Genomic DNA, 25686 nt, shown 5'->3' with positions numbered 1-25686 from the left:
GAGCATCTCTGACATAGACACAACGCTAGATGTATATATGTTGTAACCACTGGTCTGTAACAGACATTACAGCAGCAGTTGTAAGACTATTGTAAAATTAAACAAAAAAAGACTAAAACAACTTTGAGATGAGAAAATGAGTTAAACTGTATAATACAGTATAGTCTATATACACTACCGTTCAAAAGTTTGGGGTCAGTACATTTTTATTTTTTCTTTCTTTTTTTTTTTTTTTAAGAAATTAATACTTTTATTCACCAAGGATGTATTAAGTTAATAATTAAAAGTTTATTAAAAGTTCATAATAAATAATTTATATTGTTATAAAATATTTATATTTTGAATAAACACTGTACTTTTTAAACTCGTTATTCATGAAAGAATCCTGAAAAAAATCACAGGTTCCAAAAAATATTTGGCAGCACAACTGTTGATATTATCCAGCATTGATCATTCTAATAATAAATCCGCATATTAGAATCATTTCTGAAGGATCATGTGACACTTAAGACTGGAGTAACAGCTGATAAAAATTCAGCTTTTCATCACAGGAATAAATTCTATTTTAAAGTATGTTAAAATAAAAAACATTATTTTATATTGTAAAAACATTTTGCAATATTACTGTTTTTTTCTATATTTTTAATCAAATAAATGCAGCCTTGATGAGCATAAGAGACTTCTTTAAAGACTATTACAAGTCTTACTGACCCCAAACTTTTGAACGGTAGTGTATGTACCCCTAAATATATAAAATAAATATTTTTACACACACACACATATATATATATATATATATATATATATATTTTTTTTTTTTTTTTTTTCCCTTTAATGTTAAAATGTTAGTGTTGGGTGTAATGGGTTATTAAGTAATTAATTTCTGTCATTTAATTGCTTTTCCCTTTAAAAAGTACAGAGGTTACTCTATTACTACTACTCTATTACTCTATTGTAATGTAACTGCATTAAATTAGCATTTAACATCTAAATTATGTGTTTTTAATGTAATCTTCTTCCTTTAAATACTTTCCAATTCAAGAATAATTTATGCAATTTTATATTATTTTTTGAAAGAATTAAAATGTAAGTTTCATGTCTGTTGTATTTCCAAAGCTTGACCAGTAACAGTTACTGTCATTATTTTTCCTCTAAATCACATATTTAAACATTACAAATAGCCTATATAATAAACAACTATCATGTTTTATTTGAAAATATTTTATATACACTACCAGACAACATTTTTTGGACATAAAGATTTTTAAAAACAACAAGCCTGCATTTATTTCATCCAAAGTACAGCAAAAACAGTACTGAAATATTTTTATTATCTAAAACAACTGTTTTCTATTTTCATATATTTTAAAATGAAATTTTTTAATATTCTGATTTGCTGCCTAAAAAACAATAATAATAATAATAAAATGTTTCTTCAACAGCAAATCAGCGTATTAAAATGATTTCTAAAGGATCATGTGACACTGAAGACTGATCACGAATAAATTACATTTTAAAATATATTCAAAGAGAAAGCAGTTATTTTAAATAGTAGAAATATTTCACAATATTACTACTTTTGGTGTACTTTGGATCAAATAAATGCAGGCTTGGTGAGCAAGAAGAGACGTCTTTAAAAATATTAAAAACCTTACTGTCTAAAAACTTTTGACTGGAAGTGCAACTAAAATATAACCTTATATAGCTATTACTTGTAATGACATTAGTCACCTACGTTAAAATCACTGTGGTTACACTAAACGTCTCTGTCCCTTTTCTTAATCCCTTTTTATTTCTTATTGTGAAAGATTTGAACTTTGGTACAACAAAACACGAATGAATGAATGCATTTAGTCGGAGCAGATCCCTCACAAACACCACGCAAGTTTCAGTGAGCTAAAGCCCGCCTCTGTGAGAGGGTGTGCCCGGGCAAATACGTTTCGTTGCTGTCTAAATGGCCAATCAACATTACATTGTTAATCGACCGCATTGTCAAGAAATGGACAGACCATTTGGATAAATGAGATTTCACATCTTTTGTTAGACAAGGGACACACGCGCCGGTTTCCTACTGTGATGTGTCATGATGTGTTTGTTATGTCGATATGTGTTGGTGTCATATAAATAATGTGACGAAGTTGCCATAAAAATTGAACAACTATTTAGACAGAGGGACACGCGTTCTGGAGGACACAAGCCACCCTGGATGGACTACTGACGACAGTCTGACTTGGACTTTACGAGACGCGAACGAAGAGAATCATCTAATCAGAACGCATTGATCCAGCACGTTGATTCTGTCAGGTATGAAATCTTCTGTATCTTTTGTCATTAACAACCCGACTATCCTTCTTGCGTGCAGTTTACCATACTTCAACTAAACTTCTGCTCGAATGAATAAACTCCGCATTTGGACTGACATATCTCTCTCCAGAGATGCAGACGTTCGTGAAAGGAAAGAGAGTCGGTTACTGGCTCAGCGAGAAGAAGATTAAAAAACTCAGTTTCCAGACCTTCGTCGATATGTGCAGGTGCGTAAAAGCGCATCTCAGACAAGTCATAAGCAGCCTATACTTATAGAAAGTTATTTGACTATGTGTTCCTTAAACGAACTAAACTCTGCTTATGTTACTAGTTGTCATTTTTAGTAGTAGGTTATCCATTAGTGACTAGCAGGCAGTCTTTTTTGATTTAACTAGTGATTAGATATTAATATTCACTAAGTGGTACTTAGTAACTAGGTACTAGTACTTCTGTTTATTAAATACTAGTTTACACACTTAAGTGCATTTAAGTGTTTTGTACTTGTTTCAATGAAAACATCTTGCTGCTAAGAGTAAATGTTACTAGTAACAATTGGAATATACCTTAGTACAGAACATACTAATGTTTATTAAATAACTTTTAGCACCTGTTGTGTCATTTTCTCAACACACAGACAAAAAGAGCTTATAACAAGAAAAATTATTGAATGTTTCAATACTATTGGAGTGAGCATTACAGTATTTGACACTGTTAAAGTGACTAGTAGTAGAGAAACAAGTACTAGTATTGATCTAATAAATAGTTACATTGAAAAAAGAGTCACTATTTGGATTGATAGCTACTTATTTAAAGTGCTAGTAATGTAAAATATACTACTTTATTTTAAGGAATGCATGTTAAAATCTTAAAACTTCTTGCTATAGATGAGATTTATTTTTGAGAGGAGCTGAAGTGTCAAAACATTCATGTGTAATTCAGATGATTTACAGGATTTAGAAAACATGATTCATCACACCTCCTCATGTCCTCTTGCCTCATCTTCTTTCATACATCAGTCGTTGACACAGTTTCACTCACTTTATTGTTTCCAGTAAATGTAATAAAAAGCTGTTTATTCACTATTTCTTACTGTTATCTCTGTTCTAGTTTGTGTTCTCCAAACAGTCTCTAAAAAATGTAAATCTGCAGTAACTCACTTCCAGCACCCCATCCCCGAAAAAAAAACATGGATTTCCTTTGTCACATTCTTCAGTCTACCTGTTAATCATCTAAGCATTTGTTTTTCGAGGGAGTCCCTTCTGAACTGTGCTAGATTGCTTATACAAAACTGTAACTTGTAACACTGTCCTGGGACTTTTATCATTAGATGGTCATAAAACCATATGTGAAATTTTTGGTAATAAAAAAAGCAAAGACCTGGACAAAGTTCACCGGTTACCTGGATAAGCACCAGCAGGCAGACAGTCTTTGATTTCACAGACTTAGGAGTAACATTACTTGCATATCTCTTTAGACTCCATGCATTCCTAAGAGTCTGCAGCAAGACTGTGCCTGTTACTTAACTGATTCAAAGCTGAATCCTGTTACTTATTTAAGTTAACACTGCATTATCATCAATATGGCTGTAATGCTATAAATGTTGTGTTTGCGGAGGGAGGCACTGAACATGCGTATCTGTACGGATGATGTACCGTGCGTGGGCTACATGACATTTCTGAGTTAATGTAACGTGATCTCCTTTCTTTCAAGAGCATGTTCTAGCTTAGAGATAACCGGTTTTTCAAAGGGATTTTACCTAAGCTTGTGCAAAATGCTCAGTGATTTGTTATTCTGCTGGCTGGCATATTTGTCTTGGGACTTTCGATGAAAGGCTAAGATATTTTCACCTAGTTTTGAAGCTACTACTGAGTCAGCACTACTGATAAACTGCCACACAGTGCTACATTTGTTAAACCACAACAGGTTTGTCAGCTGTTGAAAAAGATGAGAGCTTATTGTTATTATCAAGGACTTTTAACCTAAAGAGTTAAAGAAAATACAGATGTTCACACAACAAATCAGACACACTGTTCATTATATAAACTGTTATCATTTAAAGAGTGTTTTATTTAGTTTTATCAATAGCATAAATGTGACCATGGATCACAAAACCAGTCATAACGGTCAATTTTTCAAAATTGAGATTTATACAGCATCTGAAAGCAGAATAAATAAGCTTTCCATTGATGTATGGTTTGTTATGATAGAAGAATATTTGAAAGATGCAACTATTTGAAAATATGGAATCTGAGGGTGCAAAAAATCAAAATATTGAGAAAATCACCTTTAAAGTTTTTCAAATAAAGTTATTAACAATGTATATTGCTAATCAAAAATTAAGTTTTTTATATATTTACAGTAGGAATTTTGCAAAATATCTTCATGGAACATGATCTTTGCTTAATTTCCTAATGATTTTTGCCATAAAAGAAAAATCAGTAATCTTGACCCATACAATGTATTTTTGGCTATTGCTACAAATATACCCCAGCGACTTAAGACTGGTTTTGTGGTCCAGGGTCACAAATGTGTCATCTGGAAATGAAAAGCATGTGTGTTTGTTGCTTTGTTGTGACTGTGATTGTGAGAAGGGAATTTGGAGAATTCTGTCCTATTTGTTTCCTATTTGTTTCCTATTTAGGTCAAAAAGCCCCCTTTGGGTTGCCAAGAAAAAAGATTTTTCCCAGTTCTATTTGAATTTCTGTCGTGTCTTCCTAAGAATTTGTCTCATTGTGAAGTTCTCATTATTTCATGTTGATCATTATTTGAATCATCAGTACTTTAGTTGCATGTCACATGGAATCAATATAAAATATTCATAGCTTGTTTTTCCACTTTTTTGTTTTCCAGGAAACAAGGCATAGAGATGATTCAGGTAAGAAACCCTTATGGCAGTATTTCTTTCTTTATATGGCTTTTCCATGACACAAAACGCCTGTATGTGAGGCTGCTTCCACAATATCATCACAATATGATTGTCAGCATCTGCTCCAAACATTACAAACATACCTTTCATTAAATGAAAACAAAGCTATTATACTTGGGGACACTTGAATTGAAAATATCACCATCAGAGTGCTATTACTACATTACTACACAACTAGTCACTTTTACACTACCAGACAAAAGTTGTGATTTTAAATGTTTTTTTTTAAAGACGTCTCTTCTGCTCACCAAGCCTGCATTTATTTGACACAAAATACAGCAAAAGCAGTAATATTGTGAAATATTTTTACTATTTAAAATAACTACTTTCTATTTGAATATATTTTAAAATGTAATTTATTCCTGTGATCAAAGCTAAATTTTCAGCATCATTACTCCAGTCTTCAGTGTCACATGATCTTTCATAAATCATTCTAATATGCTGATTTGCTGTTCAAGAAACACTTATTATTATTGTTGTTGTTATCAATATTTAAAACAGCTGAGTGCATTTGTATCAGTATTTTCAGGAATAGAAAGATCCAAAGATCAGCAGTTATCAGAAATAAAAAGCTTTTGTAACGTTATCCACTATACCATTCAAAAGCTTTATGGGAAAGAAATTACAGAAATGAATACTTTACAGTAGCAAGGATGCTTTAAATTGATCAAAACTGACGATAAAGACATTTATAATGTTATAAAAGATTTCTGTTTCAGATAAATGCTGTTCTCCTGAACTTTCTATTCATCTAAAAAATATCTAGTTATTTTAAATAGAAAATATTTCAAAACTTTACTGTTTCCCTGCACTTTGGATCAAATGCAGGCTTGGTGAGCAGAAGAGACTTCTTAAAAAAACATTCAAAATCTTACTGTTCAAAAACTTTTGACTGGTAGTGTATATGCGGTTGGAATTGTGCTTTTTGAGGTTTGTATTGCAAATTCATTGTTTAACAATGCTGGCGTTGCTTACTGTAATGCCGTATTATTAATGTTCATTCTGATATTGCATGAACTTTTTTTGTGGCTTTTTTGAACAAATGCCAGTAAAAACAGCATATAGAGCCTTTTTTTGCTCCAAAGCAGTTCTCAGCCAGGGCCGAATATAGCCTAACATAACAAAACGTAAGTTTGCTTCTACAAAATTGCATGGAAATTGCACTGATTACCTTTTCCTGGCCAATATGGTTTATATCTGCTTGATATGAACCATATTTATAGTCTAAGCTAGGGCTTGTCTTGATGGATTATACTCAGTGGTCTATTTATCAAGTAATTTTATAAAGTCATACTGAGGACATTAGTATAGTGGGACACATAGGTCGTAGTACACATACTGTAGATTAAACCCAATCTGTTCTCATTGATAACAGTGGCACTGTAAATGGGTTCACCCGCACATTTTGTCCTAGTAAGGAACACCTGGCTTTGTCAGTGTCAAGAGTGTTGTTTTTGTCTTCTACAGATGTCTTTAATTTCTTTTATCTGCAAAACCAATTGCCACTCCATTTTAGTGCTGATGAAGAGAACATGAACTGTTCTTGAATGACTTTTGTTCAAGTTAGGCCATCACCATCAGGCTATGTTTGCTCAAGGTTAACAGCATCATGGGTGTTTATTGAACGATTCTGTTGCATTTGTAACACCTTACCTTTGTTTCACCTTGGCGCACTGATAAATCATTAGACAAATGACTCAGAGATCAGAATGTACCGTGACACATTTAAGACAGTATTATTATTCTGTTGGTCTGAGACTGATTAGAAACCTGTGATTGAACTACTTAAACCTTCAGGGTTTTAAAAATAGAAAAGATACAACAATTAAGGAGAAATATTAAAGATATGTTTATTTTTTTATTTTTTATAATTAAAAAAATATTAATCCCTGAGGAAGAAAAAAGAGCATATGCTGGTTAGGTTTTGAAGCATGGTAACTGGTTTGAGCTGGTCCTTGGTTGGTCCTGAGCTGGTTATAAGCTGGTTCTGAGCACGAGCTATTTCCAGTTTAAACCAACTCATAACCAGCTAAGGACCAGCTTAAACCGGCTACCATGCTTCAGAACACACATAAACAGCATATGCTGTTTTTTTTCAACCGGGATGAAACGTAAAAATTATTAAATTAGAAAATAGCAGAAACTCAGCTGAATGTAGTGACATGGGGAAATGCTTTATTTTGGAGTAAATGACTGGCTCTTTGTGGTAATGTTTTCAGTGAACATATGAAGACAGTATTTGCACATTCCAGCAGGACATGCCCTTGTCAGCCATGTTTATATTGTGTTAAGTTAAAGAGGAGCTGAGGTGGCCCTGAGATACGTAAAGGGCCTTCTATAACAAACCAAGCAGGTTGTAGTGGAAATGAGGTGTAGATTTGCTTGCAGACATAGAACTCAAGGCCTATCTTTGGTTAAAAAATAAATAAATAAGTGTATGTTTATGGACAAACATTGTCCTTTTCTGTTTTGCCATGGAAAATGAAGAGAATTCAAGGAACAGAGTCACCTTGTTTTGTTTTGGGACTTGAATGTGAAGGCTGGTAGACTAAACCAAGGTCCTTGTTCTGTCATTCTGGGTCTTTACTGTGAGTCAGACATTTATCAGTAAAGCTGTCTGGATGAGTGAAACACTAAGGGCTTTTCTCCACTCCCAAGATATACACCTCTTTGCTATCCACAGCATGTAGGGCATAGAAACCGAAGAGAGTATAGGCTGGACTTTGACCTGTTTTCGTCTCATGCAATAGACTACTCAGCTGCACCCAGATTTTATAGGGTCTCTAAACTACTTAAACTATCTAGCAATCAGTCCATTTGCTGATCACTTTAAGCAGGGGAAGTGTCATTAATTTGATTAAGACAATGTGATTATTTAATCATTAAGTTACTAAAAGCGATCAAAGGAAAAGGGCTTAATCTCATTGCTTTTTTGAAAATTAAAGAAATGGTTCACACAAAAATAAAAATTTTGTCATCATTTACTCCAAAACTATAAAAGTTTCTTTCTCACAGTATGTTGAACACAAAAGAAGATATTTTGAAGATTTTTGAAGAACCAAACAACTGTTGGTCCCCATTGACTTCCATGAAATTGTTTGATTACCAGCATTCTTCAAAATATCTTCTTTTATGTTCAACATAAGAAAGTAACTCATACAGGTTTGGAACGACCTGTGGATGAGTAAATGATGATAAAATGTTCATTTTTGGGTAAGCGATTCCTTTTTAAAATTGATCAGATAAATGTTACAGTATTACTGTTTTACTGCTATTTTGATGAGGACAAAATGTTCATTCTTGGGTGAACTATCCCTTTAATAATAATATTAATGCGTTTATTTATATAGCACTTTTCAAACATAAAATGTGACTCAAAGTGCTTTACAACATTATGTCAAAAAAAAACACTATATATACAACAATACAACACATTCAATGAAACATTTGAGACATTTTCAGTATAAACTACCCGAAGGCCAAGTTAAAACAAGTTTTCAACTTCCTTTTAAAAATACTGAGTGTGCTAGCTAATATTTACAAAGTCTGCGTCACTGTTTTTTTACTTCTTGAACTAGGAACCTCTAGTAAACCTGTGTTGGATTATCTTAAAGTTCTTGATTGAGTATAATTAACAAGAGACATACCAATATAATTAGGTCTTTGCCCATTAGGGGCTAGTATTTTTTTTTAGTACGTCTTTACCTACCTTAGTGTATTTTTTGTGGGTACATACTGTTAAAGGAGAACTCCACTTCCAGAACAACAATTTACAAATAATTTACTCACCCCCTTGTCATCCACAATGTTCATGTCTTTCTTTCTTCAGTCGTAAAGAAATTATGTTTTTTGAGGAAAACATTTTAGCTTTTTCTCCATATAATCGACTGATGTGGTGCCCCAATTTTGAACTTCCAAAATGCAGTTTAAATGCGGCTTCAAATGATCCCACATGCGGCTGTAAACGATCCCAGCCGAGAAAGAAGGGTCTTATCTAGCATAACGATCGGTTATTTTAATAAAAATAATACAATTTATATACTTTTTGATGTAAATGTTCGTCTTGTCTTAATCTGCCTGGACTGTTTTTGTTCCTGTTCATGACAGTTAGGGTATGTCGAAAAACTCCCATCTCATTTTCTCCCTCAACTTCAAAATCGCCCTATATCGCTGTTTTACCTTTTTTTGTTAAGGGTGTTTGATCTTCTTTGCATGTTCACTTTGCAAAGACTGAGTCGGTACTTCTGCAGCGATGTAGGATGATTTTGAAATGATTTTTGAATTTGAGGGAGAAAATATGACTGGAGTTTTTTGACATACCCTAACTGTCTTGAGCCAGAATACACAGAGTTTAAGGACTGCAAGGCAAGACGAGCGTTTGAGAATAAAAAGTATTTAAATTGTATTTTTTTTTTATGTAAATAACTGATTGTTTCCGTAACTTGCCTTCTCTTCTCAGCCAGGCCTACTTTACTTATTAAATTATTTTATAGGTTCATAGTACATTTACAAATTGTTTAAAAACAGCAATTACAGCATGTCACCACCATAGAGATAAGGTAATTACACTTTCTCAAGAACATACCCACCCTCATTTCGAAAATATAATAACCCAAGGGTCATGGGAGTGACCACACGCCCTTATAAGCTTTTGGTTTTCTTAGGATATGAGTATGTCCTCATAAATCGTCATTTTTTATGTTTTATCAAAACGTTGGGTCAGTAAGATGTTTTAATGATTTTGAATGAAAATTTTTTTTTAAGTCTCATATGCTCGTTTTATCAAAATTGCAGTAATGGTTCACCCAAAAAAGAAAATTTTGTCATCATTTACTCATGTCGTTCCAACCCTGTAAGAGTTTCTTTCTTATGTTGAACATAAAAGAAGATATTTTGAATAATGCTAGTTACCAAACAGTTGATTGTCCTCATTGACTTCCATAGTATTTCTTTCCCTACTATGGAAGTCAGTGGGGACCAACAACTGTTTGGTTCTTCAAAAGATCTTCTTCTGTGTTAAACACAAGAAAGCAACAGATGGAATGATGGAAACAGATGTTAGATGGAAGATGAATAATCTAGCAAAGCAAATAAGGCCTCATCATACATCAGCAGTGAAGCTCTTTGACTCATTGTTTTACAAAGCTACTTTAAATGACTACTACAACAACATTAATGTGATGTAACGCATGGCTGTCTCATGCTTTATATCAGATGATGTGTGTATCAGCTGAGTATCCTTTACAAAAAGGAAGTGAGGGGTCTTTTCTCTGAAGTGTCATGAGGTGTCTGTGAGGAATCTGTGTCATCTTCTTTCTTTATGTCTGTTTTCGCGAGTTGTTTGTCACACTCTGCGCTGGCTTTGAGAATATCTCCAAACATTGTCATCTGAAACAGAGCCATTTAGGGAATAAGTTAATAAGCCCCTTAGGATCCACACAGCCCAAGTCCTGTATTTGGTGCTGCTTTTAAAAGAGTGACTCTGATCTAAGCATTTTAAATAAAAGTGCACTTAGAGATGCCCCCATCCCCTATTAACTGTACAAATGCCTCTGATGTTTGCCAAGAACCTTTGTGGTCTGATCCAAAAGAAATATGCTCTTATCCTCAAAGGTTAAACCCAAAGGGACCACATGTTCTACGTACCCCAAGCAGACATTTTCCATACTGGACGTCATGTAAAACCTTCAGGACACATTGTGCTGTCTGTCATACGCTGCATAGTCGACTGCGTCTGTACTGTTACCATTATATTTATAAATACGAGTTACTGTGAATATGCATTTTTCACAGTGTTCCAGACCTGAGCTTTATAATTCAGTTCAAATAATCATCCGTTCTTTGTATGTCACCCTTGTGCAAACAGAACTTTGTGGCAAAACTGGAATTTCAAAATGTAGGCATGCTGTTTATATTGTCAACATATTACATATTAATTTGCTAATTATCATGCTTAATTTCTGACAAATGAAACATACAGATGCATTTCTGAGAAAAAGACATCCTCTGCTTGGTCATGTATTGACATTAGAGTTATTGCTAAAAAAATGTCTTGTGGATGTTTACTGAGCTCTTGGCCTTGTTCTCCCGGTCTAGCTGGATCTGAGCCAGCCAATAGAGAAGCAGGGTCCGTTTGATGTCATTATCCACAAGCTGACAGACCACATTGTTGATGCTGACCAAAATGTCACAGAGTCTCTGCTACTTGTTCAGGGTGTTCAGGTAAATAGATGAATCGGCTCAAGTGGCCATGCATTTATCTGCTCTTTACGCCTTGAATTTAATGCTAAATAAAATATAGAACAATATGTATTTTGTTTATTTTTAATAATAATACTTTATATTAATATAAAATAACTATATGTTATTAGTAATAATTTTAAATAATACTGTAATATTATACACTACCATTCAAAAGATTTTTATTTTATTTTATTTTTAATTATTTTCTTTTGCCCATCAAGGCTGCATTTATTTGATCAAAAATCCCGAAAAAACAGTAATATTGTGAAATATTATTTTAATATAAAATTTTCTATTTTCTATGTGAATATAATTTAAAATGCATTTTATTCATGTGATGCAAAGCTGAATTTTCAGTATCATTACTCCAGTTTTCAGTGTCACATGATCCTTCCGAAATCATTCTAATGCTGACGTATTATCAATGTTGAAAACAGTTGTGCTGCTTAATATTTTAATCTGTGATACTTTTTTTCAGTATTCTGTAATAAATAAAAACTAAAAAAAAATAAATAAATCCTGTTCTTTTTAATTTTTTATTTATCAAAGAATCCAGAAAAAACCCTGAAAGAACCACAGGTTCAAAAAAGATTGAACAGCTCAACTGTTTCCAACAAATTATTGAACAGCATTGATAATAAAAGTAATAAATCAGCCTATCTGAATTATTTCTGAAGGTTCACGTGACACTGAAGACTGGAGTAATGGCTAAAGAAAATTCAGCTTTGCATCTCAGGAATAAATTATATTTTAAAATCTATTAAAATAGAAAAACATCATTTTAAACTGTAATAATATTTCACAATAATACATTTTTATTCTGTATTTTTAATTAAGTAAATGCAGCCTTGATGAGCATAAGAGAATTTCTTTAAAAAAATAAAAAATAAAAATCGTACTAATCTCAAACTTTTGAATGATAATGTATGTTTTTATTTATCTTTATGCCGTTTTTTAATAACTTCTGATATTGTTCTTTCATTATGCTGTGCATACAAAGCAAGACCTCATGAATTATATGTTTTTGACCTCTTTCCAGGACTACATAGATGCTCATCCTGAAACAGTGATTCTTGACCCTCTTCCCGCTATTCGTACCCTGCTGGACCGCTGCAAGTCATACAAGCTAATCCATAAACTTGAAGAATGCATGCAAGGTCTGTCTACAGCACTAATACACAATGATACATGTGTGCATACTGCTGTGCTAAATACAGTTATTAATGGGCAACCCAGCTATATATTTCAGATAAGAGAAAACAAACTGTGTTTGGTTGCGTTACGTCAGTTAGATGTGGATCAGACCGATTTCTACTTATTCTAAATGTTGTAAACGGTTCTGTAAACCAGGCCTTTAGAACCTTCTTTGTTCTTCAGAGGTGAACTAACATGAGGAGGGCAGGTTTTTGCCTTTCCACAGGGGAAGTGTGAGGCTTATAGAGGGCTTATGTCCTAAAGCTGCTGAGTTGTTCATTCTTTGTACTGCTTGCACGCTGTATTCACTGGCTACTGAAAGAACAGGAGGCCCGCCAGCTCACTACAAGCCAACAGAATAACCAGCTGTGTGAATGGCGTAGTGCCTAAGGAATTCCATCTAAATCTGCACTCTTATTCTAAATATTCAGCCTAAATATTTCCACACATAAGTGTCTACACACACTACCATTCAAAAGTTTGAATTACCATTCAAAATGTCTCTTACTCAAATATGTAGTAGAAAACCCTTGAAAGACTTACATTATTTTAAAAATCCACATAAATGTATACATATTTTGGACTATGGGGGTACCATTATTTCTATGATGTGAAATAGTTGCACTCCGTGAGCTACTGACTATTGCTATTTTTACCACAACACAACTCGGAAAATAAAGCCCTGATACGATGATCACAGCTACTGAAAGAGCTTACAGGTGGTGATGTGTAGAAGCATAGGCTTAAACCAAATGCCATACCATCAATTTTCCCCACAAGGAGTCTAAACAGCCCTGGATTTCAAGTGAAATCTGTGCTGCGATACTCCTACAGTGGCTCCAGCATCATGACAAACATCCTGCCAGGATGGCATCTAGCGTTTCTTGTCTCTGCCATTTGTAAGATCTTTCAGTAGCTGTGGTCTAATAAAAGGCTCAAATGCATCAGGGCTAAAGTGAAGAGAACAAAGACGCAGGTCCTCTTCTTATCACCAGGAAAGCAGTGAAGACTTACATCGCTTCTCTTGTTGCCCATCGACTGAAAATTGGAACCAAAAGCCACACAATGTGGCATCGTATCAGTATTTTATTTCCAGAGTTGTGTATTCCAAGTTGTGTTGTAGTAAAAATAGCAATAGGTAGCGCCATTAGCTCACTGAGTACAACCATTTGACGTCATCGAAATAATAGCGCCCCCCACAGTCCAAAATATGTATAAAACAATGCAGATTTCTTATATGATGTAAGTCTTTCATGGGTTTTCTACTACATATTTCAGTAAGAGACATCATATACTTTACGTTAAGTCATACAAGTCTCAATACCCGAGGTTCCCTTTAAAGTCTGGGACTGTTTCATCTTGCATTCTTTTATAATTTAGCACAAACGTTTTATTGACATTTTTAGTGGTTTTTGAGAATGAACTGCTTGATCTTGTATGGTCACTGTAACAGTGTGGGGTTTTGGACTCCATTAGATATAAAGTTTATGTTATAAAAGATCTTTAAATGCGAAAATTACTGTGCTTTCAAAATTGTTCACAGAGAAATCTCTTGCATTCAGATCAGAGAAGGCCACGTTGTCCAATCAAAACCATATCAGAACGTCAGTGTTCTCCAGTGGGTACAGGAGTGTCAGCTGAGGGTTGGTGTGAAGTTAACCATCCGCCTTGGTGCTTCCCCAGTCTCTAAGAACGAGACGACTCTGTTTAGGATACAAAGGGAGTGACTATTTTCTCGCGCCCGCTTGCCAGGCAACTGCCTCTATGGCTGTTAGCTTATGAAACAACAGTGCAAGGGATTCTGGGGAAAGAAAGATAACACAGCTCATATACCCTCTGTATTACACAAGATCCTTTAAAATAGCTCACTTGCCCAATACATGCATGTTTGACGCTATCAGCAATTGCCATCAATGAGTGATTTTGTTAAAAGAGGCACATTTTTCCATGAGTTAATCAACTGCCATGTCAAGTCCATGTGAATTACTGACAACAAGCTGTCATGCTCCTGACGTTTTACACTTTATGCAACCTTCGTTTACATTCTTACTCATAGGATTTGCAGTAAAGTTGCTATTTTGGATTCATCTTGAGTCATTTGACTGGTTGTGTAAATTGGTGCTCATCCTGTGGTTTCGTAATGAATCATAATCAACCCCAAAATACTCACTTCAGCTTATCTCATATATCATTGTTACACATCACATTGTTTTATTCAGTGTTTATAGCTGTTTTAAAGGTTACTGCTTGTTTGATCAAATTGATTCAGGTTCTTTATCTAATGTAAAATGTGATGCTTTAATATGCTGAGCTGCCCAACATAGAAGAAGATTGTTTTTGAGCGGCTATAAATAGCCTGTGCTTTCACTCTTGGAAAAGAAGCTGTTTATAAGATTTAATTGATGGTTGCAGATCAAAAGCAAGCTGAAATTTCACAGATACCTCAGCGGTTTATAAATGTTTCCGTGGATCCATTAGTAATATTATCCTGTATAAAGTGTGCTCATCACTTAAAATGTGTGCAGGCTATACACATCATTAAGACCTCCATCCAAACTTAGTGTCTGCAAGGAGCTATGCTCAGGGTGTGCTGGTTAATCTTGTCAAGGTGCTGTCGTCTGGCCTGTTATGTTTTCATTCATGTGTGTAGGTTTGAGAAAAGACAGTAAAAAGAAAGAAAGAAATGTTAGCTAGTTTAGAAAGAAAAAGTGAGAGCAAGTGAAATGAAATCTAACGCATCAAAGAAACTTCTACACCGCCTTGTATTTCTCCCAGACCTTTACAAACAAAATTCCTAATCAGAGTGGGCCATCATGATCGGATCCAGAAGAGTAAAGAAGACAGATGTCAATGTTTTCTTTTCTTTTTTTCTTTACAGTGACATATAGTTTAAATGTTTAAATCTTAATTTTATGTAATAATAATAATAATTATTATTATTATTATATCTTCATGGTAAAAAGTGTTATTTATTAATTAATTTGTTTGTTTGTTTATTCATTCATTCATTCAAATATCGTGCATTAATAATTCCTTAATATTATATCATTACATTTTTTTAGAAAATCGCTACATGGTACTTTTTATAACATAAACTAATCTTTATATTAATAATAATAATAATAATAATAACAACAACAGTGTCTCCATAGTAAAAAGTGTTATTCATTCATTCATTCATTCATTCAAATATAATGAATTGTTAATCCCTTCAGATTTTAGACAATTTTAAATATTTTTAAAGTTTTTAGAGAATTGTTAACAGCTAACTTAATCTTAATAATCATTTTCAAAAAAAGTTTTTAAATATATTTTCAAGGTAAAAATGTTATGTATATATGCATGTATGTATGTATTCATATCATTAAGTTTTTTAAAAAATCACTCTATGGGACTGTATAGCATAAACTAATCTTTTTCATAATAATAATAATAATAATAATAATTTCTTCATAGTAAAAAGTGTTATTTATTTATTAATTCAAATATCATGAATTATTATTCCCTTAATATTTTAGACAATTTTAAATATTTTATAACATTTTTAGAGTTTTAACATCATCTTAATAATCATTTTTAGAAAGGTTCTCCATAGTAAAAGTGTTATTTATTTACTTATTTACTTATTTATTTTTTTTTCATTAATTAATTAATTCATTGAAATATCATTATTAGACAATTTTTTTAAAATATTTAAAATATTTTTTACATTTTTTTAAAGTTATAAGAAAATTGTTAACAACTGGCTTAATCCTGATCATAATCCTAATAATCATTTTCAAAAAAGTTTGTAAATATATTTTAAGGTAAAAGTGTTATTTATTTATTTGTGTTTGTTTGTTTGTTTGTTTGTTTGTATGTTTGTTTGTTTGTTTGTTTGTTTGTTTGTATGGGACAATTTATAACCCAAACCAACCTTGCTTTGTCAAATTATCTGATATTGTTAACTCTCATTTGGGTTTTTTTAAATAATAAGCAGTGAAGTGGTTTGAAACAAATAATAAAGTTTTTAGTTTTTAATCTTTTATTTATTCTCGAGATTGTCATATCAAATTGACGTCAAAACTGACGTCAAAAAAAAAACAGATCAAATATGCAAATCAAACTGAAGTCAATTTGACATGACCTGAATTTGTTGTAAACATATTGGCCTACATATACAGTACATTAAACCACTTTCAGTGTCAGATTAAGCTGAATTTAAAATGACATTACAGCATCTTGATCAAATATTGACCAATATTTGACGTCAAATTGATATCAAGGTGCCCACTGGGAACACACTGACGTTATCAAACTACATTTTTAACCAGATATGAAAAACATGCTCAACACAAAAGAAGTACATTCAAGTTGTTATGTGCATAAAATACATTTTTAATGTACTAAATGTATCTATACCGACACTAGCATGTGCTCATGTGTGTTTTCTGTAGAAGACAGAATCTGCTCACCTCCATTCATGGTCCTCAAGAGTGAATGTGGCACTGAGACTCTGGAGCAGCTCCAGAAACATGGAATCACTTTTCCCTTCAGTAAGTCCCTATCGTTTAAAATCATCAGTAATCTTGACATACATAGATTTGCCTCATCTAATTCAGAAAAGGAGCTGTTTCTTATATATTCTCTCTTGTGTACTGAATTTTCACACTGTTTTTGTTTGATTGCAGTCTGCAAGACCCAGGTTGCTCATGGCATCAACTCCCATGAGGTAAGAAACTGGACTTTCTGTAACCTGCACTATTTTTTCATATCTTACATAATAAGCAGCAGATAAGTATTGTAGAGCACAGTGCTATTCTGATCCATTACATAAGAGCTGCTACATGATGTTAGTTAATCATTTCTAACATTGACTGGTGTCTCATTAAAATGATTAATTTTGGGCTTGATCACAATTTTTCATGCAGGGTTTCTTATTTAGTAAATCTAGACATCTGAGAGTCTAATTATTATTAGTAGTAGTAGTATTTAAAAAGACATAATTTTTTTTGATATTTCACCAACACTGCAACCACTTCTGCCTCATAAAGGCTACAGTGATTCATTTAATGTGCCTTAAAAGTGCAATACTAACCGCATCGCCTGTAAAGTATTTAAAGAGAGAGTAAAGCTGAATCTCTCATTGCTCTGAAATACACGTAACCCTGCCGTCCTCGTGGATCATTAACAGGGGTGCAGCTTCTGTTGCTATGGAGACCATATCTTTGATTCTCAGTGACTAATGTACAGGCAAAGTCTCAGATCTCTTGCATTCCTTCAGAATACTACTTCAAGACACTAGTGACTCTGTTTTACAGTGTTGACAGTGAGGGGCGTACTAGATTAATATGTCACCACGACTGTGTTTGTGCAAACAGGTTGACAGTCATGTGTTTTATGACTGTGAGCACATCAGTTTACTTAGGTAAAGGAAAGACAAGGAACTTACGGATTGAGGGGGTTTTTGGTGTGGCAGTTTTAGCATCAGGAAGTACAGTACATACATTTTATTTGACTTGCTCCTTTACATTTCAACATCACAAGAGTGATGTATTTTATTATTATTTGTTAATTTGTAACCAGCCTGCTCTGGAATGAGTTAAGATGTTGATTTGGTTCCTGCTCCATAGATGGCCATCATCTTCAGCGAGGAAGATCTGAAAGACATCAAGCCGCCATGTGTCCTCCAGAGCTTCATCAACCATAATGCAGTGCTGTATAAGGTGTTTGTAGTGGGAGAGGCCTACAGTGTGGTGCAGCGGCCCTCCATTAGAAATTTCCCATCTGGACCCACAGGTCAGTTGAGTCACACAATATCCCTGTGATGGATGGTTTAAAGTATTTAATGAATTTTATTTGTTTAGAAATATTTTCCTCTAGAATTGAATCTTAAATCAAACTCTAAGAATCAAATCATACATTTTCATAAGTGTTAAATACACTACTGTTCAAAAGTTTGGGGTCAGTACATTTTTTCTTAAATATCTTTTATTCAGAGATGATGCATTAAATTATGGAAGCCTGTTTCGCCACTGAATACGAAGTTAAAAAAACAGTTTATTGTGACTTTTTATCTCAGAATTATGACTTTTTTCCACACTATTTTTTCTCAGTGTTGCATGAAATAAACTCACAACTGCGAGAAATAAAGTCAGAATATTCTCATAAATGCCAGTTCGTATTTCACAATTCTGACTTTTTTCTCAGAACTGAGATACAAACTCGCAATTGTGAGTTATAAAGTCAGAATTGCGAGATATAAACTTACAATTCAGACTTTTTTCTTAGAATTGCATGATATAAACTCACAGTTGCGAGAAATAAAGTCAGAATTTTCTTGTAAATGCAAGTTTATGTCTTGCAATTCTGACTTTTTTTCTCAGAATTGAGATACAAACTCGCAATTGTGAGTTATAAAGTCAGAATTGCGAGATATAAACTTAAAATTCTGACATTTTTCTTAGAATTGAATAATATAAACAATATAAATAATTGCGAGAAATAAAGTCAGAATTGTCTTGTAAATGGGAGTTTGAGTTTGTCATATTTCTGAGAAAAAAAGTCAGAATTGCGAGTTTATCTCACAATTCTGAGAAAAAAAGCCATGATTGTATCACGCAGTTTTGAGAAAAAAAGTCAGAATTTGCGAGTTTGTATCACAATTTTAAGGAAAAAAGTAATAATTGGGAGTTTGTATGATGAAATTTTGAGAAAAAAGTCAGAATTGGGAGTTTACATCTCATAATACTGAGAATAATTCAGAATTGCATGTTTGTATCACGCGATTTTGAGAAAAAAAGTCAGAATTGATCGTTTATGTCTCATAATTCTGAGAAAAAAGTCAGAATTGGGAGTTTGTATGATGAAATTTTGAGAAAAAAGTCAGAATTGGGAGTTTATATGTCATAATTCTGAGAAAAAAGTCAGAATTGGGAGTTTGTATGATGAAATTTTGAGAAAAAAGTCAGAATTGGGAGTTTATATGTCATAATTCTGAGAAAAAATTTAGAATTGTGAGTTTGTATGATGAAATTTTGAGAAAAAAGTCAGAATTGGGAGTTTGTATGATGAAATTTTGAGGAAAAAGTCAGAATTGGGAGTTTATATGTCATAATTCTGAGAAAAAATTTAGAATTATGTCTTTGTATGATGGAATTTTGAGGAAAAAAGTCGGAATTGTGAGTTTGTATGATGAAATTTTGAGAAAAAAGTCAGAATTGGGAGTTTATATGTCATAATTCTGAGAAAAAAGTCAGAATTGTGAGTTTGTATGATGAAATTTTGAGAAAAAAGCCAGAATTTCAAGTTTATATCTCAAAATTTTGAGAAACAACATCAGAATTGCAAGATCTAAACTCACAATTTTTTTTAATTCAGTGGCAGAAACAGGCTTGCATATTAAATTGAGTAAAAGTGACACTAAAAACATAAAAAATAAAAGTAAGATAAAAACAGTAAAAAAAAAAATTAATTTCAACTGTTTTCAACACTGATAATAGTAAGAAATGCTTCTTGCACACCAAATTAGCATATTAGAATAATTTCTAAAGGATCATTTGACTCTAAAGACTGGAGTAGTGATGTTAAAAATTCAGCTTTGCGTCACAGAAATAAATAACATTTTTCAATATATATATTTTTGGACATTACTGTAGCCTTGGTGAGCATAAGAGACTTTTGAACAAACTTTTGAATAGTAGTATAGTTTTTAGAGAAGCTGCTTTGTATTCATCAAGGTATACATTCACGTAGAAATAAAGACAAATCTGTAAATTGCTCTCTGTGTGTGTCACACATTTGGACACAAGTTCACCAGGTGACGTCAAATCCAATAAAAACACTTTATAGGGTGCCAGGTCCAGAAATGTAGACATCAGGTCTCTTTCAACTAGTTTTAGCCATCCAACACAAGCATATATCCTAACAACCCCACTTAGTCTGGAACTTTTTATAAGGTTTCCTTATGTTTGAAAGCTGTTATCAGAAACAAAGTGAGATTGACATTAATGGCACTCATGAGCAACTCTGTGATGGCCAAGGGCCTTTCAGCCTGTCTAGACCATTCTGTCAACACATGTTGCTGATGTTTAGACTTTTTCCTTCTCTTACAGAAAAGTGGTTTATTTTGTCTAAAATAAGCAAGTCAAAGATATTGTTCTCAGATGCCAATGTGGTTTGGTGAATTATGCCCCCCAATGGCCAATCAAATTCACTGTTGCCTAGATTTTGTCATTACTGGTGCATAAACTTTACAATGAGATGATGAAAGATTTGGGAATGTTTCTTCAGTGAATAAATGTAGCAAAAAGAATAATTAAAAAAAAAAGTTTAACACATTTTTTATTGTCTTGAAAGAAGTCTCTTGTGCTCATAAAGGCTGCGTTTATTTGATCTTATCAAATATGCAGTAAAATTAGTAATATTGTGAAATATTATTACAATTTAAAATGTTTTTGTTTGTTTTTTACATGTATTTTTCCTGTGATGGCAAAGCCATTATTCTAGTCTTCAGTGTCACATGATCCTTCAGAAATTATTCTAATATTCTGATTTGGTGCTCTGAAAACATTTGGTATGATTATCAGTGTTAAAAACACTTGTGCTGCTTAATATCACGAATAAATGTATTGCGTTTTTGCTGAATAAAAGTATTAATTTCTTTGTTAGAAAAAAAACTTGCCGTCCCCAACTGAACAACTGAACAAGTTGTGTTGTTTATCTTCCAGACAGGAGAGCAATATCCTTTAACAGTCATAATGTGTCTAAACCAGAGTCCTCCTCTGACCTGACCTGCGTAAGTCAACATGCCTCGCATTTATAACTCAAGCAATGCTTTAACTCCTTCAAGTCAAGAAAAAACGACACTGTCCTTCATCTGAACTGTTATGTAAACATTTGGAGTGGTTTAAGTACCTGGAAACATTTAGCTAAATCCTTTCATTTTAGACATTTATTTTATTTTGTATTTAAAAACCACCCTGTTAAAATGGAAATGAATCTATCAAATGTTTATATATAACTAAAAGGTCTTATGAAAAGAGTTTTGGCATTCACAATGAACAGTAACCATACATGTTCAACAGTCATGCATTTGAAACTTTTTGTCCCTTGTCTTTTTTTCTTCTAGAGGGACAACATGGAGGGCCAGTACTGGGAGCCCAACAATGATGTCATTCAGAAAATATCTAGAAGGTTACGACAGGCCCTTGGCATTTCTCTGTTCGGAATAGACATCATTATCAACAACCAGACTGGCCAGCACGCCGTCATTGACATAAATGCTTTCCCAGGTACTGTACGTGCAGTTCCTCACAAGCTAATGACTGAATCCAGTGCAACAGTGACTGGGTAATATATGTTATCTTTATGCACTGACCTCTATTCCCACTTTCAAAACCAGCTATGTAATAATGCAAACAAACCACATGGTGTCAGTGCAGAATAATAAAGAGGCCTGTTAGTGCTTTGTAATGTTAACATAGGTCATATTTCTTTTCCATTTTACCATCATTTAAACAGCTTCCTACATTCTTAGAATTCATGCAAGTTTTGAATTTCACCAGTGGAATGATGTTTATAAAAACATCACTATTTGCTCCTGAGACGCTGGAAGGAATCTGCTAATCACTCCTCACTCCTTTAAATCATGACACCATATTTTTTCCATTTTAGCATTTTATCATTTTTAGTGTTTGATGTTCCCTATAATTCACTTTGGGTGTTCAACCACTAATCTCGCTATGCTTTGTGTACGCAATCATAATCATAATGACTGTTGTTTTTACAACACCAAACAATTAGGCTGTTGAAAACATTCCTGCTGAATGGGTTTCCATGATTTGCCCTTTTTGGAAGTCTGACAAGTCACCCATTTCACAGATTGCTTGTACTAAACAAATGAAAAATATAGCCGCAAGCAGCGATTACCGGGGTTTAAGTGCTTTAAGGCATTTGAGCAAATATGGAAAAAGACATATTATTTAGTAAGTCTGTATCCACCTAAATCAATGATTAAAAAACATTTCGGCAAAACAGGTAATAGAAATATGATGTTTTTTTAACGTTTATGATTGTTATAGTGCCAGCAGTGGTCTGATCTCCTTAAAACTTTACATGCTTGTTTAGAATCACCTGTTGCAAGTGCTCAGCAGGTTTTGTGAAGTTTTGAGTTTTCCTTTAGGCTTTATAGGATTTCGGGTAAATTTGGACAGGCCTCTTTGTTAAACGACTATGTTATAGCTTCCTAAGGGTATATTTCCAATTTTTTTTTGATAATTTGATGGCCTTAAGAGTCCAGAGAATTGTACTGCAGTGTTTTTTTCCCAGACTGAGCGAAAATCCTAGGACTAGGTTAAATTGTTTTTTTTTTTTACATCGTCTCAATCATTAAACAAGCAATTTAATTGACTGTAGTGGTTCTGGAGGCAAAGTTGTCTGGAATGAGGAGTTCTGTCATATGATACACATATGGTGCATATGTGTGAAAAACCACACAATGTACAATCGTTTACACCCTTTAAAAATGCAATATCGCCTCCCAGTGGCCGATTTTATATATGTATATCTTTTATTTCAGACCTGTGGGGCTATAAGTCAAACTGGCCCACCGGGGAAGTCCACTTCCAGAACAAATATTTACAGATAATTACTCACCCCCTTGTCATCCAAGATGTTCGTGTCTTTTTTTCTTCAGCCGTAAAGAATTTTTTTTTTTTTTTGAGTTAAACATTTCAGGATTTTTCTCCATATAATGGACTAGTATGGTGCCCCGAATTTGAACTTCCAAAACGCAGTTTAAATGCGGCTTCAAACGATCCCAAATGCGGTTGTAAATGATCCCACCCAAGGAAGAAGGGTCTTATCTAGCGATATTAAAATTTAAAGTCTTATTTTCATTCAAAAATACAATACAAAAATACAATACAACTGCTGTTTACAGTTGGTTTATTTGCCCAGTTGAAGAATTTGTCATGTTATTAATAGTTCTACAAGTTTTCCAACCATTAGTCAGAAGTGTATGCACCCTGCTGAAAAAAATAGCTGAAACCAGCTTAGGCTGGTCTTAGCTGGTCATAGCTCGGAGACCAGCTGGAACGACCAGCTAAAACCAGCCAACCAGCCTAGGCTGGTTTTAGCTGTTTTTTTCAGCAGGGCAATTACGGGATCCCTTCTCAATTTACAACACTATCTACATGCCAGCTTTTTAAAAATTCATACCGTGTGCATATATCACCCAACACTAGAATATAGAAATTGAAAGATAAAATATATTCACTATCTATACAAATGAACTTATATTAACCCCTATTTTATACATAGTATTATATAGACAGATAGATATACTCTATTCACTCTGTTAAAGTATTTGCTTTCACCTATACATCAACATTCAGCTGAAGTCCCACAAGAAGGTGTAGAACATTGTGGAAAAATGGGGACAAGTACATGTAAAGCCCTTGATTTCAAAACTCTACTAGTAACTACAGGCACAGCTGTGTTTGTCAGCTTACAGTATGTTTAAAAGCCACCTGGCCTTCTCTCTGCTTGTTGCCATGGTGATCTTGTGTATCTAGCAGGGAACGGCACTTTCATATCTCTCAGTGGTACATCCAACGAGTCCCATGATACCGCAGGAGTGAGACAACAGATGATATCTGCCTTTTATTAATCTGCCTCTGTCACGAGAACCCATTAACTACTGTTAACTAAAACCACCTTCATTTTTCACGCAGGTTATGAAGGAGTGCCCGAGTTTTTCGATGACCTGTTGAGTCACATCACCAGCGTCCTGCAAGGTCAGGTGTCTAACGGAGCGCCGTGCGGTCATCTGAGAGTGAACGGGATAGCGCAGAGCCCGTCTGTGGCCTGCGGGATGCACTGTGGCATGCTGGGAAACGAAAGCAGTTGGTTGATGGACAGCGTCCCCCCATCAGGGACTGAGCTGCGGCGGCGCTTGCATGGCTCCAAACTTTCACCCGCATGGCAGATCGAGTTTAGCAACGGAGACGTCCTCGCAGTGACCCATGCGATAGAATATTTCATTACTGTTCACAAACCAAATGATGCTTCATCAAAGGGTAGGTGTATAGAAAATTCCTTGTGCCAAATGTGAATTGTGTAGGAAATGATTGAATGTGTATCAGTCTTCTCATTATTTAATTTCGTGTTTGGAATGGATCGACCTGATTTTGGACATTTGATTTTTTTATGAATGTTGCACTGAACTTGATTCGAAGGAAAAGGGCTTTGTGGAGGAACTATACATTTTATTGATGTTAATATATTAATGAGATACTTGAAAGAAAATAGGTGTCATGATTTGGGTGTAAGACATTGCACTATTTAAATAAGTGTCCAGCTGGCACTAAAGCGGTGTATCGTAAATTCTGGCCAAATAAGAGAGCTAGAAGACCTTTAGTGCTGTCTGAAGCAATCTGCTGGAAATGAATCTTTTAAAACACAGCAAGAGCAGCTCTGGTTGTTTTTTAAAAAAGACTGAAGTGTAAGATTTTTTTAAGCCTAATCATTTCATATCTGAAGGACCGAAAACCTTGTAAAGGTGCTCCCACACTGGCAGGGGCTTTGAGATTGTATGGGGGTTATGCATTGATTGCATATAGAAAATTAAAAAACTTAACCAAAAATAAAAAGGTAACCCAAAAAATTAAATTCAGTCATCATTTTGACTTTCTTTATTTTTTAGTGCACAAAAGAAGATATTTTAAAAACACTTTTATTGTGTTAAATTGTCTTTTTTTTTACCAAAAAAAAAAAAAAACTATCCCTGCAGTGTAATTGATGAATGTGTTCAATTTGATAGTTGTTTGTTAGTCCGTTTTATGCCCATTACGCTATTCCTGTACATGATGTATACTTTGTAAATATGTTAATTTTGTTTTCTTTGGAGACAGACAAAAACTCTAAAGTAACATGAAAAGGAGAATAAAACCACACTTAAACACTGCAAAGTCTGATTGTTTGTCTGCTGTGTTGACATCAGTTATGGGTCTCCTTGAGGTTTAGTTCAGACTTACGCT

General features: G+C 33.8%; 1 protein-coding gene across 1 annotated transcript; it reads left to right on the top strand.

Moving 5' to 3' along the window:
* Positions 1-1938: 1938 nt before the first annotated feature.
* itpk1a (inositol-tetrakisphosphate 1-kinase a) lies at positions 1939-25606 on the top strand. The gene is given in 12 exon segments (XM_051138579.1): positions 1939-2304; positions 2435-2531; positions 5155-5179; positions 11327-11452; positions 12513-12630; positions 17104-17202; positions 17338-17378; positions 18280-18445; positions 21376-21443; positions 21777-21939; positions 24382-24568; positions 24570-25606. Coding segments are annotated over 11 exon segments (1188 nt in total). The 5' UTR covers positions 1939-2304; positions 2435-2436; the 3' UTR covers positions 24670-25606.
* Positions 25607-25686: the final 80 nt, after the last annotated feature.

The sequence above is a fragment of the Labeo rohita genome, chromosome 20 (genome assembly GCF_022985175.1).
Source record: "Labeo rohita strain BAU-BD-2019 chromosome 20, IGBB_LRoh.1.0, whole genome shotgun sequence".
Classification (NCBI taxonomy): Eukaryota; Metazoa; Chordata; class Actinopteri; order Cypriniformes; family Cyprinidae; genus Labeo; species Labeo rohita.
The sequence above is the reverse complement of the archived record's forward strand: the minus strand, read 5'-3'. Positions and strand labels throughout refer to the sequence as shown.